This window comes from Mytilus californianus, unplaced genomic scaffold (genome assembly GCF_021869535.1).
Source record: "Mytilus californianus isolate M0D057914Y unplaced genomic scaffold, xbMytCali1.0.p SCAF_4, whole genome shotgun sequence".
NCBI lineage: Eukaryota > Metazoa > Mollusca > Bivalvia > Mytilida > Mytilidae > Mytilus > Mytilus californianus.
The window spans coordinates 44971211-44992486 of NW_026262690.1; the positions used below are offsets into that span (position 1 = coordinate 44971211).

Genomic DNA, 21276 nt, shown 5'->3' on the forward strand with positions numbered 1-21276 from the left:
TCTTTGGTCGGGTTGCTGTCTCTTTGACACATTCCCCATTTCCATTCTCAATTTTATCGATAAAAACCATATGCAAAGATCTTATTACAGTGTTAAATTGATAACCTTTTAAAATAAGCATACTTAAAGAATCGATAAGTTTACCCGGATTTTATCTAGATTTACGGGCTCTATTGACAACATCACTTTAAATTAGGATGTAATAACCTATTTGTAATAAGTTTTCCAATGTTACAACCAAACTCTCAAGCTAAATGTTTGTATCTTTTTTGTAACAATTTAATTACCAAGGATACATTTTTATACATAGATCACGTTTATTGAAATTTCTAACGTCACAACAGTAACAGAGAGGCGAAAGATACCAAAGGAACATTCAAACTCTTTAAACAAACACAAACTGACAATGCCATGGCTAAAAACTAAAAACGAACACAAACTGACAATGCCATGGCAAAAACCTAAAAACGAACACAAACTGACAATGCCATGGCTAAAAACTAAAAAGGAACACAAACTGACAATGCCATGGCAAAAAACTAAAAACGAACACAAACTGACAATGCCATGGCAAAAAACTAAAAACGAACACAAACTGACAATGCCATGGCTAAAAACTAAAAACGAACACAAACTGACAATGCCATGGCAAAAAAAACTAAAAACGAACACAAACTGACAATGCCATGGCAAAAAACTAAAAACGAACACAAACTGACAATGCCATGGCAAAAAAACTAAAAACCACCAAATGACAACTAACAGTATATTAACTGGCATATCGAACGAGTTAGGATATACTTTATAAACAATGTAAGATGGGATCATCCAAAAATAAAAATTAACAACATAGAACGAATAATCGTTTCGATTTTTTTTTTTGGTGGTTGGATATACATCAAATAATTCATTAATACAAACAGAAAAATACAGCAACTACTTTATTCACTCATTCAAACCATCATGGTCCCCAACAGTAAACTCGTTTCCCATTTTCATACCAAGTGTCATAACATCCGCCACAGTAGTTAGGGCTGAAAAGATTTTAAAAAATGCATAAATAAACAAATGTACGATAAACCATATCTTTGACCACATTCAACGATTTCTTACTTTGTCGGAGGGAGTTTGAACATGTTAGACAACTTTGTCGGAGGGAGTTTGAACATGTTGGACAACTTTATCGGAGGGAGTTTGAATATGTTAATGGTACCTTTAAGCTGCTTTAATCATCGTTTCTGGATTTTGTAAAATGTGGTGTCATTGATTGAATAAGTATGAGAATAAGTTCTTGTAATAGAATTATTGAACATATACTATTAAAAAACTAACTGATAAATAAAAGCACTACACGAATTGATTGCTGTTTCAAAATTGCCGTACGTCCAAATGTAAATTTTCAAGATTTTTTTAGGATAACACTACAAGAATAAATGGAACTTAACTAAAATTGTAAAAACAGAATTGTTGCCTATTTAAAGATCACATGCTATGTTTTTTTTATATAATATTTCAATATTTTGAGAGAAATTGTAAACCATTAAAATTAAATCAGAACTTTTCAATGGTAAAAGATCATTTGCTTGGTACACGTAAAATGAACAAAAATAAAGTTGATAATTGTGTGTTGATGGTATAGCTTTTAAATAAATTATTTCCGATAATTCGATTTACGACTTTTATAAGACTCCGGACGATTTAAAGCTTACATAGTGTATGGATACTCGTTTATTGTTGAAGACTATGTTGACCTCATTATATATTGTTTTGCTTTGTCGTGTTGTTTCGTCGCTGTCTCATTGGCTCATTACATATTGTTAATGACACGTTGAAATTACTCTTTTGAATAGAGTTTTACAAAAGACATTACAAGAAAACGGTTTTGCCACATTAAAGCTAGCAAATACAACTCCAGTTTACAAAAAGTAATAAACAACAGGTCAAATTTTTTGTTTAACATTATTAACCTTACTTATCCCTTTTCCCCTCTTCTGCAAAAATATGGACATTTTTTTCTCAAACTGTGGCAAAAATGCCTTATATGTGAATCTGTTTGCTCCTCTGGCTAATATAACTTCATTTTTATGTTCTCAATAAGAGGCTATTATTTTCATAACCTTTGGTAAAGATTTTGTTATTTTACAAGACTCACACGCAGGTTGCTGCTCTCCTCAAAGGACATGGTGCTCCATCGCATGGATTTCTTAAACAGTTCGACAGAGCCACTGGACAGTCAGTAGTTGTCTGGGAAGCAGGAAATGATGACACTACAAAAATAAATGTTACAAAACGTACTATGAAAAACACTTTTATAAATGATTTGTATCGTATATTTGACACTGTAACAAAAAAAAAACAAAAAAAAAAAAGATGGGCAAAATAATTATAGTGTTCGTGTTACAATATTCTATTTAACGTTACGCTTACCCAAAGAGATGCAACCAATGAGACCCAAAAGCAATATTTTTAACATCTTCTTTCAATCTACGCAATATCTATTTTAAAATTACAAGTAAGCCGTCGTACGTCTTATCTCTGATAAGAAGTATGGTGTTATCTCATTTCAATGTATGCAAGGACATCGTTAAAACCAAAATTAATTCATAGCAGGGTATCTTTTCAACATATCCTATATTCTGTTTCAAGTTTACAAGAAGAACGCCGAGATGACTGAGTGGAAATCTTAATATAAAGAACAATCTATTTTGTTTATCATTTATATAATTGTTTTGACTGTCGTTCATTTCCTGGAGTACACACATTTGTACCAGTTTAACCGCCTGAGTTGTCCGACTGTCCAGTTAATGGGCGTCTGTTGTTGCATTAGATTTACAAATATTCAGCTACGATTGGTCGGAATGGGGACGTTAAATTCGATGCCCGAATGTATAACGCTCGCTAAACGCCAAAGAACCGTTGCATCAAACTCTTTGAGGACGTCGTAAGTGACCTATTACAAGAAAAACTGTCTGCCCTATCGACCATATCACCATATGTTTCAAGTGGTAGTTCTAATTTCTTGTCTTTTGGAATTAACCTTTAGATTGAGTGTTAATTTGTTTTTGTTCTAAATATTCATGAAACGTTTGCTTCTTGATGCAAACAACAATCAATTATTAATCATTTATTTGTCAAGTTTTTAAGGGGAAATCGATCATAATATACTGACGGACTTTAGAAACGCAACATACATTTTGGTAATTTTTTTTTACCAAATCATGATTGATCCTCATAGAACTACTATTCATGCTTTCCATATTTCTTTATGTTTAGAAAAATTCAATACCTGACTTACCTGAGGTTATTGAACATTCCGGATTTTTGAAGTCGCACGAATTTCTTAAAGCGAAATTTAAACTGACCTATAAATGATTTTTTTAAGGTTTTTTATTCTTGAAACAATTCTTTCAATCCATACCCACACTTGAATCATTAAAAACATGTTGAATCTCCATATTGTTGGGACTGAGCAATGCAAATCTTAATCAGGCCATAAGAATACTGCAGGCAGGAATACGTTAACGTGCTGTTTCCAGACAATTTCACGTCAGAAACTCGTCTTACTGTCCTTACAACAACGATACAGGCAGAAGGGATGTGTTGATGGCCATCCATGACCAAATCAATATGTAACTTGACAACGCAACGTCAATAAAAGGAGTTGGTCCGATAAGACCCCTTTTTAGCTACAAAATATAGCGTTTTCACAAAAATGTGAAAAATGTAAACCTTTAGCTATTTTTGGAGAGTACAATACTTTTGTTACATAAATATGGGATGTTTTTGACAATACAATGGACATGCATCAGGTACTTGCATCATTATGTCATGCAAAAATACTGAAATCTTCACAATTTTAGCAATTGTGCTAATTTTAAGACGATTTTTGTCTAAAATGGAAGTGGCCGCACTTGTGTTCAGTCTTCATGTTTAAATATATATGTTGTATTTACTGATAATGCATAACATGTATAAATGTTGAGACTGAACACGAATGCGGCCACTTTCATTTTAGACAAAAACAATCTGAAAAATGACGTTTTATGGCATATTTGATAGATTTTTTTATATTTAAGCTTGAAAATAAGCGTCTTTAATGACAAAATTAGTTCAAATCTATAGCATAAACTAATTGAATCGACTGAAGTAGACAGTTAAGTGTTTAAAAAATGTCAAACATCTTTCATCAGATGTATTTTGAATTTTACGCCGAAATTAGCCCTTATACCGGACCTTCTCCTTCTTAACGCAAAATTGATAGGCAAGGGAGATAAGTACAACTCTAGTTAAGAAAAGAAACGGGAATCTATATTTTTTGGACTAAAAAAGCTGTCCTAATAATTTTTCTTTGATTCTAGCAAGGTTTCGTTAAAAAAATCAACTTTCTAAAGTCTATATCTCCAAAAAGCCTACCATTGTCGCCTATGCTTTTTGCAATCTCAAGTAACTTGTTTAACCCCGACGCATGCTCTGTTGTCTGTACTATTTATTTTTTATTATTGTCATATTGTGCAATGTGGTGTTGATGACAGGTAATCTCTATTAAGTTATTCACCATCTTCTTTAGGCTTGACCGATTTATGGTTAGACTTATTGTTGAGACACCTGTCTATTTTTGAAGATCGTATGTTGACCTCTAGACGTCCTTCTTTTTTTTCATTGATGTATTTGTCTTTTGATTTTGTATTTTTAGGTGCTGTCTCCAGTGTATACACCACATTTCCTTTTATTCACATTTTTCAATAGGATAAAGTTAATATAGAGTTTAACTTTCTGGTAAAAATGAGCATTCAAATACCAAATATATTTCTCAAAGAATTTATAACTGGCAAAGTTGTAAAAACGTCATTGTCAATTTTCCTTATCAGCTTAAACGAATGATGTCACTATTGAAGCAACAACTTCTATATACATTTAGAGCACCTCGGTTTATCCTGTTTTCGTGTTGCTTTTTATTTATTTTTTTTGTATTACTTTTGTCATGGTTAAATAGATGTCATTTGTTTAATTCTTAGACAATACAAAATTCGTAAATTCTCAGTACATGTAAATTACATGTGTAGCCCTTGAACATGAACAAATGCAAAACACTGATCTAGAAATACAAACTAACTTCCATATCATGTGGTCTCTGGTAGAGTTGTCTCATTATCAATCATACCATATCTTGTTATTTTTATAGCTTTACTCTATATAGCAACTGATTTCTTTTTTGACTTTATAGGTTTATGTTAATTACTTATATGAAAACTAATTTCGTCTTAGTATCTTACTTAAGTTTGCTTGTATCCAATATGAAAACAAATTTCTTCTTACATTCTATACTGGCAACCTAAGTATACGAAAACTACATTCTTTTCACTTTTTTCATATTTTTCCTGGTAGCCTATATGAAAACTAAATGCTACCGACTTTGTTAAAAGATTTTTGCTTGTAGCCTTTATGAAAAACTTTTTTTTTATCTGATTTTATCTGGTCTTTGTTTTGTAACCTTTGAAAACTACATTCGTTTTACTTTGATGAGTTTTTACAACCACTGGGTCGAAGCCACTGCTGGAAGACGTTTCGTCCCCGATGGTATTACCAGGCCAGTAGTCCGCACTTGTATGCTGACATGAAATATCATTAATATGTTCTTTTTCTGAAAATTTACAGTTTATGTAATATTGAAATATTCAAAACACTATGTTTTTTCTACCCCAAGTATAGATTACCAGAGCCGTATTTGGCACAACATAATTTATTTTCGATTATTTATACTCTTCAATTTTGTATTTTATGTGGCTTTCCAACTGTTTGATGAGTTTTTACAGATCTTTGCTGGAACTTATATGAAAACTATTTTTTTCTAACTGTTTTAAAGACATTTGCTGGTAGCCTATATGAAAACTAATTTGTTCTTACTTTTGTACTGGTCTATGCTGCAAACCTAGGTATATGGAATTGTTCATTTTACATACTTTGTGACGGGTCTTTGCTGGAAAACTATATGAAAAGTAATTAGGCATTGAGGGCAGCCTATATGAAAACTAAATTATTTATATTTTTTTTTATCTTTGCACGTATCCTTTATGTAAAAAGTTCTTCTCAACTCTTTACATGTCTACCTGAAAACTAATTTCTCTTACTTTTTTACCGATCTGTGCTGGTAGTTTATGTGCAAATTAAATTAATATCTTACTTTTTCACAGATCTTTGCTGGAAACCTACATTAAAACTAATTTCTTCTTACTTTTATGCAGGTCTTTTCTGGTAATCTACATTTACATGAACACTGAACTCATCTTACTTTTTACAGTTGTTTTCTGTTAGCTTTTATGAGAACTATTTTCTTCTTACCTTTTTTACTGATATTGCTGGTAGCCTACATTAAAACTACGCCAGTTAAATTTCTTCTTACATTTCCAACAGATCTTTGCTTGCTGAGCGCGCGCAAGCTTAGCTCTAATCAAAATGAAACCATTACTACATGGCAGGCACAAGTACCACAATTGGTAAAAGTTATTCCAATCCAATTAAGTTCTTTCAATCAAAGGAAGATCAAAAGTAGGTTAACAAAACGTTTTAAACTCAGTGAAAATTTCGTGAAATAATTTTCAGGGAAATTGGATTAAAACAAGACACTTCCGGAAGGAATTTTGTTATTCAAACGAATTAATAGGAAATCCGCATCTACACCCCTCTCAAAATCATTACATGTATACATTAATATTATTGATTTTTCACTGAAATGTGAATTTTTCATTTCTTTCCTGTTTTTCCGATACACAATTCATACATTATCTACATTCTAATATCCTTAATCACAATACTACATATATATCGACAAATGTTACGATAAAAAGTGAGACATCTGCGCCATGAAGTATGAATTGCTCGGTAAACTTAGTTTAAAATGTGTATTAGTTGGAGACAGTGAATGTGGCAAAACTGTTCTTGCTTCCAGGATAACATCTAAGGAGTTCAGAGCGGAATATGTACCTACTATGTTCGACAATTATGCTGGTAAAGTAATAGTATAGATATATATGATAGTGCGGAAATCGCGGAGCAAATAAGAAAATTTAGTTTTCAAAATTCCAATCTCTGTCTCATCAATGATTGATCTTTGGTTCCATGAACGTATATCCCCCATCGCCGTTTTTTGTTCAAATAAGGAGGCTACGGAATATGACTATATCTAATTTTACTGCTCAAAGGTCCACCTTGTGGGGCTCTAAAAATTGTAACATAAATGTAGGTCAGTATATACACTATAAATTCAATATCTATCTTTTATTCAAAAGTAAATGACAAAAAAGTCTTTTCAATTCAGATATCTTCTTAATTTTCCCACCCGTGTCTTCCACTAGTAGAACCTTTCATTCATTAGCTGATTTCATATAATGTCATTCCAATAAATCAAATAAACATATGGAAGTAATATGATCTGTTACTATGGAACTATAGATATGAGGTAAAGAAAAAGGAAACCCTTTTTTATTTAGAAAGAAAGGAAATAAATATATACAAGCAAAAACACACATACAAAGCATATTGTGTATTCAGTGTAAGATTTGTAACAAGGAATATATAGTTTTCGTTCAAGATCATAATTTTGTATATTCATATGGTGTCAAAAAGGGCCAATTACAAATCTTTTAAAATACATTATCTTGATATTTGCAAATATGAACTTTCTTACAAAAAATCCCTCGCCTAATTAAGGCCGAATTACTATATTTAAACACTTCCTATACACAAACAGGTATATAGATAGATCATACAAGGTGTAAAATGAGTATCCATACACATGCGTTCAAACAGACATTTTTTTTTGTAAGAAAATTTTATTTTCTTTCTCTATTTCAGCAACAATATTTGTTGATAATGTACCATATCACCTCAGCTTATTTGATACTTCCGGTCGGGTAAGTTTTCCTCTTTCCGGATTATGATGAAATATAATGTATTTTACAAGTTTAACCTTTCCATAAAAGGTATGAGTGATTCTCAGTTTCATAAATTAACGTCAGCTTTTGTTTATGTTAGAGTGAATTTTTATGGGAAAATAAAGTTTTGATTTTAATTTCATAAGTGTTTATTAGTTTTCTCTTTTTTCAATTTTCGGATACTTTGAACTTAACTGCAGTCAAGTTTAGAGTTTTGCCATTTATAATAATGTTGCTTGTATTGAACAAATGGAAATTTGAATTTGAATTTCAGAATGTCAAAATATTAGTAAATGACACATAAAGTGCGATCTAACAGGGAAAGGACTCGTGAAGAAAAATTGAGCGCCATTCGCTCTGATGGTCACGAATGAGGGACTTTAGAAGTCCATAGATACCCTCTATTTTTTTGTCACATAACAGTTTCTGTACATAGCGAAAGTTATACATACATTGATGCATTAAATTTAGATTTACCATGTACCGAGGGTTACCGATACAATGTTGGCGTTATGTACTTGATCGTGTTACCTCAGGGCACCACTGGCAACATTTGCATAAAGTTTCAATAGGTTGGCTCTTTGACAAAATATTTAGAATTTTGATTTTTTTTTACATATTTGCTGTATCCATGGTAACGGTGGCCATTATGAACCATTACAATGTCTCTTGCACAACTTCACACAGTGGTCCACATTAGTTTTTAAAACTTTTAAACAGTGAATGCACATAAATACATTACAACATATCAGTCCGGTATGCGGTTTAAATAGAACAAAAGAATTCGAACTCTTGTGTTTAGAAGGTAGAAAAGTGAAATGAACTTTGTGTACGGTTGTCAAGATGACACAAAAGTTACTTTCCGTAAAAACATTATGAATATTTGCATTCACGTTAATAAATTTTCATATTGTACAACTGTTAACAATGCAACTTGCAAACAATCGTTTTTAAAACGACCATAAGTCAAGTTGTTACGTCAATTAGGGGGTCTACTTATAAACTGCTACTTTTTTTTGCCCGACATAGAAAAAATCTGGGGAAAATTACGAATATTGAGAAATGAATTATCAATCGGTTAAGACCATTCCCAAAGTGGCACACCTAAATTTGACATTTGTATGCAATTTCAAAGTTGGGTGTTATATGGCGGGGTTTTCCTCATTGATTAACGCATCGAACACACCCCGTCCTATATATGTAACATCACATGACTTTTTAGTGATTAAAACTATTATTTAAAAATAATATTTGCATGTTTGACATGTTGTTTTTCTTAAACAATAACAATTACTCCGACAGTCATAATTTCTGTATTATTTAAAAAGTTTTGTTACACATTTTGTTACACCTTAGTTATGCGGTAACCCAGATTGGTTGACCATTGTCAAGTTGAGTTTTTGGGGTAGCATAGATTTATATCGTTGTATTCCTCTTGTTTGTGTTAAACAATTGTACTTTCGGAATTATTTTTTTTTACATCTTGTATTGATCTTGTAATTTAGTTAGCGTCTTATTTCTTTGGTGTCATGTTTTGGCTATGTTTGTGTTCGACCATACAGTATTGACAAGTCGCCAATAGCGTTATCTTGTTATTTCTTGTGACTCTTTGCGTCTTATTTGTTGATTGCAGTTGGGGTTTTTTTTGTCATATGTTTCGATCGTACAACGTTTTATAAGTCGACAGTTGCCCGCCGACATGGTGTGATTTTTTTTTCTTTTGATGTGTTTGCATCTTAGGTTGGGATTGCAGTTGTTTTATCGATTTCTTTTGTGTTATATTTTCGATACATTTTTATTCGATCTTATAGCATCTTACAATTGTCCGTCGACATAATGTGATATTTTTTCTTTGATCGCTAATATTATTCATAAGATTTAATTTAATATTATTTAATTTTTTTTCTTTTCTTGATATTTTACCCACAGTCGAAAATTTGTTAGACATTAAGAGTCGTGCATACGAGATTTTGACTTAGTTAACTGTTTTACATTAGACTTAATTTTATTATATTTCTTCGCATAAGGACTCGATTGTTTTATAGTATTTTACTTAAATAATTGTCCTACTGTTAGTTGTATGTTAGTTCTTCACAACTCAGAAACAGATTCAAGAATATTAAAGTTCTTTGCATAAAGACTCACTAATATTAGTTTTTACCTTATACGGTGGCTCGCTATAATTTCAGTTTTTCTTATACATGCTCACTATTACAACTCTAGTAGTACACGAGTGTCTTCATATTTCATGTACTACACATACGTATATATTACTCTAGCGTGTTTTCATTCTTGTTCAAACTTTTGGGGTCCTATTTAGAGCTAACAATGTCGCTACTAGTGCCCCATAATTAGTATTGTTTTTGAAAAGATTATTTTAAGGATAATTTAAAAATTAAGTCTTGAAATTGCATTTGTGTTTCATGAAGTAGTCAACAAAAATCTTTTACGTATTAACCCAAAGTATGATGAACTTCAAATCTAAACACAAATGCCTACTGTGCGTGAAATGTTAGTCAACCAATTATTGGCGGTGTTACCATAACTCATGCAAACTCTCAGATTATCTTCAATTTGGTCTAACAGTATGTTTAACATACGGTCGGATGATTGTATCTGCAATGTATGCAATATAAAAATGGCGAAATTATTTCAGGAAAGCCACCATGTAAGAGACCAAAAAAAAACAGACATCCATCAGTAATGTGTAAACATCGGACAACATAACCTTGAAATACTTTATATGTCAAAGGTTTTTGGAAGTTATGGAGGAACATATTATTGAGTCGCCAACTAATCCCACCAAAGTTTTTCTTTGCGAATCGCGTTGTAAACGATCGCGGGACACGATACATTTCTTGTCAATAACATGTAGTATGCCACATTGGTCCGAGAAAATCGCCCGCAAACGCGATCTTCGTCAAATTACCGACTTTGACGTTATACTAATTATTTGTTTGCAATCAAGAGGAAGAATATCTTTAATTATCAAAAGAAAGCAACATCTGTGAAACATGCAACAATGCTCTATCAAAGCAAGCCAGGAAACAATCTCTCAACAAGGAAGTAACCATTTAACTTCAAAGGGGGGTATGGTTTTCTTGTCTGAGCTCGAACGTTTTTTTCGCCTCCATCAATCAATTTTTTTTCAAAATTTAACACTATAAGGTATGGGGAAATCAGAATTCATAATATTTTTTTGGTTATAAATTTTGCCTGACAACAATATTTTTTCCATCGAATTGGGGATCAGACGATATTTTTTTTGGAATAAATCTTACCCCTCCCCCTTTTTCACCTTTTGAAGTTAAATGGTCGTTCACTTATGTAAATAACCAGCACAAAGACTTTCATTATCTTTTTTCTACATTCCAAGACAACCTTCGCACTGTTCAAACCAACCTTGAAAACTTTGTCCTTACACATACTTACCTCCATGTTATTGTCTCAAGTCTGATTATTTAAAGACAAATATTTCAGTCTCTGCACCCAACCCTTACAATCAACCAAGCCGTCGCTAATACGGTGCTTAAAAGAACAGCGGCTTGGATTAAAATTGTACTTGTAGACAGTCTTTGATAATCTGTTACAGTTTTATACAAGAGTAAGTCCTTTGTTGTTAATAATAAAAACGGAAACTATTATCATGTTTTGGAAAATATCCACAATTTGCTTGATATTGACAAATCAAAAATTCAAGTCACATGGTAATTGTTGGGGATGCTAAAACCTTCGACATATTTTGTAAGTTTAAAAATGAATATACTGAAGACCTTTTTTGTGTGGTAACATTTCCGGTTGACTGGCAGATTTTATAGAATGTACAGCCTGTTTTATTTAAAATTTATTTTGATCATGATGCTGGTCTTAAAAAGATAACGAAAATTAAGCATATGTTCTTTTAATTGTTCTTGAACAGAACTCCAATCTAAAAAAAAGAGTTCAGATGATCAAGTTCTTTGAACAAAGAGAGAGGGGAAACCAATGGCACTGCTATATCATCTCAGAAATTATATCACAAAAATATAGCTTGTGTTAATAAATATATGAAGCAGAAGAAAAACAACTGTCCATCTGAATTACCATCAGTATTACAAATATATGAAAGATACATTAACATCCCTTCTGTTATGGATAAATTTGACAAATTCTGTATGGAAAAAAAAAGACAGTTCCTATAATTTTATTCATATAGATTATTTCTCCTACATAAATTTATATATTGCTTTCTATAGTTCAAGTTGGAATCTCAGATTAGCATCACTTTAAAACCTCTCCCCTCTGTTCCATGCCTTCGGTCGGCATATGTACTTCAGAATAATTCCAAGACATCTGACTGTCAGATGTATAGCAGAACTTCCACACAACATTTATACGTGCTTTCAAAGTGGGGGCTTTTCTAAGATATTTTTTTTTTTTTTTTTTTTAAGATTTAAGATTTATTGTAAAGCAACGCTCAGACACATATATGTGTAACATGAGGTAAATATACAATAATAAACATGATTTCAGCGTAACAGGTAGGGCATGTCAGTTGCTTGCACTAGACGAGGCCCATGATTCTCTTATACACTGTGATGTTAAGGAATCTATTCGGGAACAATCTCCATAACTTCTTGATAAAACTACTGTCTATCATCCTTTTCGATACTGCAAAAAAAAATTCAAACAAGCAATTAAAGCGGGGGTTCCAACCACATGTTCCCCATACAAACCGTGATCTGAACATGTAACAGTGGTTTGATTCCGCCAGTGTAGTTTATCCGGAGGAAGAAAATCCCCAGTGATTTTTATCCACCAACGAAAATTCACTAGGTTTTTCTATCTGGGTCCAGTGTAAAACATCCACCAGTCATTATAAGGTTCTTAAAAGGTTTTTTTGAAGGGGAAATATATATAAAATGTGGCTTTATAGTTTTTAGTGTATTTGAAACTTGCATAGTTGATTTATGTAAAAAGTGGAGAGTTTTCATCTAAGGAATGTTCACACTGGTGTTTTTAAACAAGGAATGATTACACTAGTGATTTTGTACCGGAATGATTGCACTAGTTATTTTATACCGGGTTTAATTAAACTAGTGCTTTAGATCCATACATTAATTGCTGAAGCGATTAGTACTCATTTGAACACACGATAACACATTAATGCTTATCAACGAATAAGATTTAAATAATTTTTCTATGCAAATCTATAAAATCATAGCTTTTAAATTGTCACTAATTATAATATTTATATTTATTGGATTGCCGAAGTTTTTCTGTGTATTTGCTTTTCGGTCGACTTGGATATAAAATCATATCTTCCTTTTCAATATCAAAGGATGCTTCGATAATTGAAACTTTATGTAAGAACAAATCTGCTCTTTAAATTTGGTTTATATCAAGTTCAATGGCCTGATCATTGATACAGTATTTTGAGTTATAAAAAACATCCTCCTCATCATCATCAATATTATTTACTAGATTGACTCAGATTAATTAAACTGGTTCCTTGAATATCGTTTTAATTTTAACCCATTTATTTATGTAAACAATAAACCGGTTTAATATAAACAAAACAACGATATCAAGATCGACGCTTTCACACTATTTACATCCAATATTCTCTAGTGAAAAACAGTTACCCGGAATAAATACACTGCGGAATGAAAGTACGCTTACAAACACAGGACTCTTCCCCGGATCTGCCACTGGATTTATACATCAGATGCATCACAAAGTATATACATGTTATGATATATACTAGTATATGAAATAAAGAAAAATATAAAAAGAAAATGTTGAATTATCATTAATGTCTACGAAACCACAAGATCCTACTTAATTGACCATGTTTTCAAATCATATCAAATGTTTCCTTTGGTCTTTACTTGTTGGAAAAATGTACTGAATTCATTGTTAGCTAAATTATCAATGTTCGGTTATTGCCTATTCTTTCGAGCTGTCTGTTTAACTAATGAATTGAAAAAGAGGGGATGGATATACGTATTTAACATTTGGCTATATTTTCAACATATCTAACAAATATGTGAGAAATGGTAGGTTTAGAATACGAAATATCTCTCTTATTCTGTAAACTGGTATTGTAGGATTGTTAAGGTATTCCGGTGTTTTTAAAGCACCCCCCTCCCCTTTTTTTGTAATATACACCACAAAAACATTTAGTTAGGATAAAGAACCAATAACCAGTAGTCCTATTGTCACGGAATAGAAGTTCCTTTATAATATAAGTTCCAAAAGGAAAAAATGTTCTGGAATATTATTTCCGCAGGAATATAAGAATTCGGAGGTTCATATCATTTACATTCAACGTTTTTATCGGATTTTTTTTTACTATCAATGTTGAATTTCATATCATTTACATTCAATGTTTTTATCGGATTTTTTTTTACTATCAATGTTGAATATAAGTCTTCGGAGGTTCATATCATTTACATTCAACATTTTTATCGGATTTTTTTTTTACTATGAACCGTGCAACATTGAAAGTAAAAAAAATCCGACAAAAATTTAAAACGTTGAATGTAAATGATATGAACCTCCGAAGTCTTATATATAGTCCTATAGTATAAGACCTCTGAGGTTCATATAATTTACTAGTACATTCAACGTTTTTATCGGATTTTTTTTACTATCAATGTTGAACGATTCAACATTGATGGTAAAAAAAATCAGATAAAAAACGCTGAATGTACTAGTAAATGATATGAACCTCAGAGGGGTTATATATTATAGGACTACAATAACCCAGTAAATAGAATAATTGAAATTGAGTTAATTGTGTGTGAGAGGCGCTTTCTAGCAACTTTATGAGTGTGTATTATATAATGTTACAGTGTAACAAACCTATCAAACACACCCGTAAAAATAACATTATCTCCCCTGGAAATGCTTAACAACAAGACACAAAAAACTGCTACCTTTTTTTGCTCTATATCACATAATTATGAAAACACATTAGATAGATAGGGGATACTGTGGTTGTGTACATGTTTGAATGTGTAGGTGGCACACTCAGAACGATCGTCTCTAGATTTTTTACAAAATTTCTACCATCGGTTTCCGGGTTCTCGTAGCAACACGTTTCTTTCCCTTCCAGCTATTCCTGATTATGAATTAATCTAAAACATGCATTTATCCTAAAGCAACAACTATTAAACAACTCACCTATACCAATGAGGATCGTCTAATTCCTAACTGATTCCTTTAATCGTACCTGTCCTGACGACACCCATCGTAGTCGCGTCTACCATTGGAGGTAGCGAAATTACATGATTTGACAGGAGAGCGAAATAAACAAGGGGAGCAATTTTATCGAACCGCATCCCGGACTGATATCTATTTGTAAATTCTCAGGACGTTTGGAGCATTTTTTTTTTAACTTTTCACATTTTTACTGTTTCCATGGTAAAGGTGGCCATTCTGGAAATTCCAAAGTCGAATGCTACATCTGCCCACACCAATTAATATTGTGTATGATTTATGTAAATGAAAATGGGTCTATTACAATTTCAAGACAGAAACTTACCACCCAAAGTCTGGGTCGGCAGTTTCCATGTTTTATATTGACTGCGCTCTCCCCGGCCCCAGCCAATCCTAAAAAAGCCGTCAGATATCAGAGCAATCTCGGACTATATGTAAATGTTCATATATATATATCAGTAGTTTTTGATGTTTTTGTTATTTTTAAGTTTCTCACACATGTAACATTCTCATTTCTTTTATTATTCTTTTACTTCATGAATAATCTGTTTTTGGGGGGTTTTTCGACATTCAATGAAAAAAAATCTAAAGATAAAGTGTTCATAGTCTCTGTCAATGACAGTTTTTTCACAACTTATCTGTTATAACTTTATATATCGTGTGGGCGCTATGTCTTTTCTAGTTTTAACTTCAAGTCTTGCTTGGGTTTCGTTTCACTGAAACTCAAATTTCCATTTATTCATACCAAGATAAAAAAAAAATACACAATATAACCTAAAACTTACTTGTTTTCCAGGACGACGTAAGTTCAAGTAAGCTCAGAGTTCTGTCATATTCTAAATGTGATTTGTTTCTGGTATGTTTTTCTGTACAAAATGAACAAAGTTTAGAACATATTGAGGAGAGATGGATCCCAGAAATACGCATGCATCAACCAACCACACCATTTATCTTAGTCGGAACACAGATTGACAAAAGATTTGAAACACCAGATATACAGGTAAATAAATCTCTAAATAGCTCGTATAAATAAATAATTTAAGATTCTACCACACCTCCCTGTTGATTACGATATTAATACCTTCTCGCGATAGTTAAACTTGAAACTTTTTACAAACGCGAGGCTTACCGAGCATTACATAATACGAAAATTTAACTATCTAGTAGTCAACAGGGTTAAGTGGTAGAATCTGCTTCTCTAATGATCTAACGAAAAATGCCAAACGGAATGCTCCAAATGGATATGACGGGGAATAAAATGAGACAAATTTAATCAACGTTTGATAAATATCTGAACTTAGTCTATCTCGTTGTCCTTACTTTTTGAAAATAGCAATTTTAGGCTGAAATCCGTTTTCGTAGTTGGTAAAATCCTTTTTATTTTAGTTTTAGAAACACCACCCATCGAGTTTTTTAGACAAATATTGAAGTGAATATATTAAAAACCCACTCTTTGACATGTGCATTAGCTATACTCCAAAATAAAATAAAAACTCTCATTTTAGTTGTTGCGCTGTTCAAATAGACCACGATCTTTTGATTAATGGATGTAACATTTTTCACTTGTGAGGAAACTGGCTTTTTTATTAATAAAGTTCACATTATTAGAAAAATTCCTGAAAGAATCTATACTGTATAATTTATCATTATCAAGTAACCTTATTAATTACAAAACCCCGCTATTAACTTGTGTGTAATTTAACGGGGTACTTTATGCATATAAATTAGGTCTATTTCTGAGAGTACGCAACAAGTGTCAGTTTGGCTGTGCGGGATGTATAAATACACCGTGGGCAGCCAAGACTGATCAGAATGTGTTCGGCTCTTGTACGGAATGTGTCGCGTTTTCTGTACGTTTAAGAACCCTCCCAACAACCTACCATGTTCGTCCGCAGACACGGCTTGTTGCAAAGTATATTGCTGTCCTTATCAATCATACCTCTTTTTCCAGCGACATCCCAGTCAACCGACTTTCTGCCTTAACTTGAATATTTTCTTCGTATTGGATTTATGCGATTTGAACATTGGTCATCTACTGTTGCCTATAATTTGCAGAGCCTACAAAATATAAATTATTTTATTTACTTCCCTTTCCGATGGAAAGTAGCTGCGTATTTATAAACCCATGCCAGCACAGAAAAACAGACGCCCTTCTTAGGTCCTTCTTACGCATCAGTTTTAGTGTCGGACGGGGAAGTCCAGTCAAGTTGATAATATTTATATATAAGTATGTGTGATCATGTGTAGTTATGTAGCGACATTCCAGTACCACCCGCATATCGGGTATATGTCACTAAGTAGATACGATATTCAAGAGTTTGCGTTTACTATCATGATATCCTTAATAAATGGTTTTTGTTTAAGTGGAAGCTATCTAACAAAGAGTCCCTTAAGCTGGATTTATCTATCCAAATTTTTCATGTATGACATCATGATTTGAATTGCTCTAACGACATGAATTATGTTGCTATGGTGTTCAAAAAACCCGTTTTCTATTCCTCTTTAATGACTTCACCGCATACGATTGACTATAGGATTTACAATTGTAACGGACAACTTAACAGATGCTGCTAAACCAATATTGTGATACCTAATGATCGGTTATGTTACATCAACGTTTAATCAGAAGCAACACGGTGGTTGCACCAGTGGAGCAGGAGCTAATCCTTCCAAATTAACTGAGAGGAGTTAGTGCTGTTCAATCTTTGCTTATCTGTGTAGTGTTTAGTGGACTTTTTTATATTCTCTCTCTCAGACATGGCGTTCTCGGTTTATCTTCCATTTATGACATTTATTGCCTTATTGGTATCTTTTCCTCCCTTTTATAAAATTTTCTTCTTTAGGTGAAATCAAATATAAAAGTCTCTCCTGCGCTAGCTTCTGATGTGGCAGTGAGAACAAATGCTGAAAGTTATATAGAGGTGTCTGCTTTATCAGAAGATGGTGTTTACGAACTTGTAAAAGAAATAGTTGTTACTGTCAACAGGTCTCCAGTAGACAAAAAGCAGAAGAGCACATGTAAATGTTGTAAATTACTCTGATACACAATATGTTTTTAGCCTTTCCAGTTCATTCAGATGCTTTGTTTTGATAATGCACAGACATACTAGCTAAAAAGATATTTGTTATGAAACAAAAATTAAAGACACAAGCACGTGAACATGTTTTATTGTATCCTGAAAGCTATGTTTTTTTTTTAATTATTCGACATGCATAATAATGATATTAGATAAGAGGACATGTGATATTTGTTATATAAATAATTTGTCAAAAACTTTGAAATGTTTTATAATTAGTTGTAAATAATTCAGTTTGTGCGATGTTTTTTTTTTTATTTGTTTTGTAAAAAAATCAATGTATTTAATATGTATGTAATGTACTTCATTTCAATATACATTTGTTTTATAAATAAATGTAATTCGAAGAAATTATAACATTAATTCATTTTTCTATCTGACCAAAGGATTTTTATACTATTATAACCCTTGATCTGATCAAACGTAAATGATATATTAACGATGGATGTAAATTAATTTATTTGATGCAATAATGCACTCTTACGTACACAGTGCATTTTGAGTCATAAAATTATAATTGAGATGAAGATGTCTTACAGTCTCGGGTGGTTTTTTTTTGTATCTAAATATTTTGAAGTTTTTAACTCGATGAGGTTGTTACATTTCAGTGAATATTTTTTGGTATATCTGACAAAGATTGTTCCTACAAAACCTTACTTTTCAGTCATTTCCCTTTAGGTCAGTCTGTAATGTGAATAATATCAATGGATTTTTTAGTGGTATTTAGCATTAATTCGTGTCATCAATCAGCCAATTAGCCAACTAACAAAAATAAAGGCAGAATCTTATGATACCAAATAATGATATGTAAATAAAAAAGAAGACTTTGTTCCATATTTTATAATATGAGGTACGTGCTTCCTGATGAGCTCCAGAAGGTAATTGGGTTTTAAAGAGCATTTTGTATGTATGACTTACTTGTCTGTTGCAATGACACGTGACTCGTCGGGTACTTACCACCCACGTTAAAACCTTTTGGAATTTTGGATCTTCAGTGCACTTCAAATTCGTACTTCTGTTTTGGCCCTTTTAACTTTTGTTATTCGATCGTCACTGATGAGTTTTATATACGAAACGCGCGTTTAGCGTACAAAATTATAAGTAAGGTTTCTTTAATGACTTTTTTTTATCCGTTTTCACTCCTTCGGGATTTTATATGATTTCCTCGGTTTTTCCTTTTTACCTTATTTATATCTTCTTAACTTCTTAATGGATTTGAGCATCAGTAAACTTCTATTCAGTGGCGGATCCGGGGGTGGGGTTTCGGGGGTTGGAACCCTTCCTTTTTTGTGACGATCAATGCATTTGAATGGGGACATATAGTTGGAACCCCCCCCCCCCCCCCCCCTTTATCCTGGGTTAGGATCCCCCCTTTTATAAATGGCTGGATCCGCCCCTGCTATTGCCTCAAATCTATTCAATGTTCATGGTTTAAAGACTTCTATACATATAGTTGTGTGTGATTGAAGAACAGTATGTCTACACAGGAAAAATTATCATATATTTATTTAATGTTTTACATTTCTCACATTCTCACTCATGATCACGTGACAGAAAGTTGTTTAATTGTCATGTTGTTGAAGATTTTTCAATGCCATAGATTTTAGACAATAATCGACCCTTCACCACCTTAGGCAGCTCAATAATAAATTAAACATTATTGAATAATTACACTTATAAATGTGAAAACGAACTGTGTCAAAATATTCATATTTCCAGTTTCTTGTTATGCATCTATAAACATCATTTTGTTAAGTTTAACACATTACTGCCTTGAAAACTGTAGAATTTACCGCGAAGCACTGGCTACTGGCAACTTGTTTCCTCGGGGACCAACCAGCAGTAGTACAAAGTAGTATTTATAAACGATATCATTCTATTGTCGATTTCAATGAACACGATAGATGCTAACTGTAATAACTTTTCACTAGTTCGCTCAAGACAAATACGTAGTTGGCAAAATACATAACATTTTTTAGAGATCAAAACCAAAATGGCCTAGCTATGCGAGAAAAAAACCAAAAGTCTAGTATGTTAAATTATATGGGTTATAAAACAACATAATCAGCCGAACTTTTAGATATGTATCGTCTATTTTTGAGAGTGCGATATACGTATGACTATAGAATAACACACAAGGTCCATATGTGGGGAGTGAATATTTCTCGATCGTGGGGCAAGAGATGTTATGAAATAGCACATAAACTTGGCATACATGATATTATTGATAGTCAATATTCCAACAGACATAAAATTTATGATATTAAAACAAAATTGTGTGAAATTGAAAAACAAGAATGGGTTGAAAAATTGTATCAAGATAGAAATGAACCAAATGGAAACAAGTTACGTACCTATAGACTGTATAAAAATGAATTAGAAACAAGTTCATATATAAACAAGGGTAAAACTTAATGCCCCCACCGCTACGGCGGGGGCATAAAAATGTAAATGATAGACAACATAGACGTATTTTATCTAATTTTAGAGGTGGGTGTCTACCTTTAGCAATAGAAACAGGTCGTTACACCAAGCCAAAAACTATTCTTAATGACCGAAAATGTAAATATTGTACAGTTGAATGTGTAGAAGACGAAAAACATTTTTTAATGCATTGTGAATTTTATTCAGATCTGCGATATGGTCTATTTTTGAAAGCAAGTGCAATTAACCCAAATTTTAACGATTTTAATCATGATGACAAATTTATTTTTCTGATGTCACATGACTGTATACAACCCTTTTTAGCAAAATCTTTATATTTTATGTTTAATCGCAGAAAATATTGTATATAGTTTATTCTTTTATTGTAAAAGTTTTATTTATTCATTTTTAATGAATGTTAGAATAAGTCTTTAAGCGGAAGTGTCTCATAAGTCAGTTGTGGCTGGATACCGATATTTTAACTTCGATTGAAATTTTTTTTTGTATTTCTATACTTATATTATAATGTATGATATTGTTCTGTATTGGTATGTGACACTATAATAAAATATTCTGTCTGTCTGTCTGTCTGTCTGTCTGTCTGTCTGTCTGTCTAAGTAGGTAATGTTATATGAAGGACG

The 21276-nt window shown here is 32.3% G+C and overlaps 1 protein-coding gene and 1 long non-coding RNA gene across 2 annotated transcripts; one reads left to right on the forward strand and one right to left on the reverse strand.

Moving 5' to 3' along the window:
• Positions 1-926: 926 nt before the first annotated feature.
• On the reverse strand, positions 927-6675 carry LOC127738089 (uncharacterized). Its single transcript, XR_007999936.1, has 3 exons — positions 6340-6675; positions 2153-2267; positions 927-1034 (listed from the first exon to the last, which is right to left on the reverse strand). It is a non-coding gene; the product is annotated as an uncharacterized LOC127738089 (long non-coding RNA).
• A 69-nt stretch (positions 6676-6744) lies between these two features.
• On the forward strand, positions 6745-21217 carry LOC127738088 (cell division control protein 42 homolog). Its single transcript, XM_052249190.1, has 4 exons — positions 6745-7005; positions 7852-7910; positions 15931-16134; positions 17978-21217. Exons 1-4 carry the CDS (start codon positions 6861-6863, stop codon positions 18173-18175), a joined length of 606 nt encoding a protein of 201 aa, XP_052105150.1. The 5' UTR covers positions 6745-6860; the 3' UTR covers positions 18176-21217.
• The last annotated feature ends 59 nt before the right edge of the window (positions 21218-21276 follow it).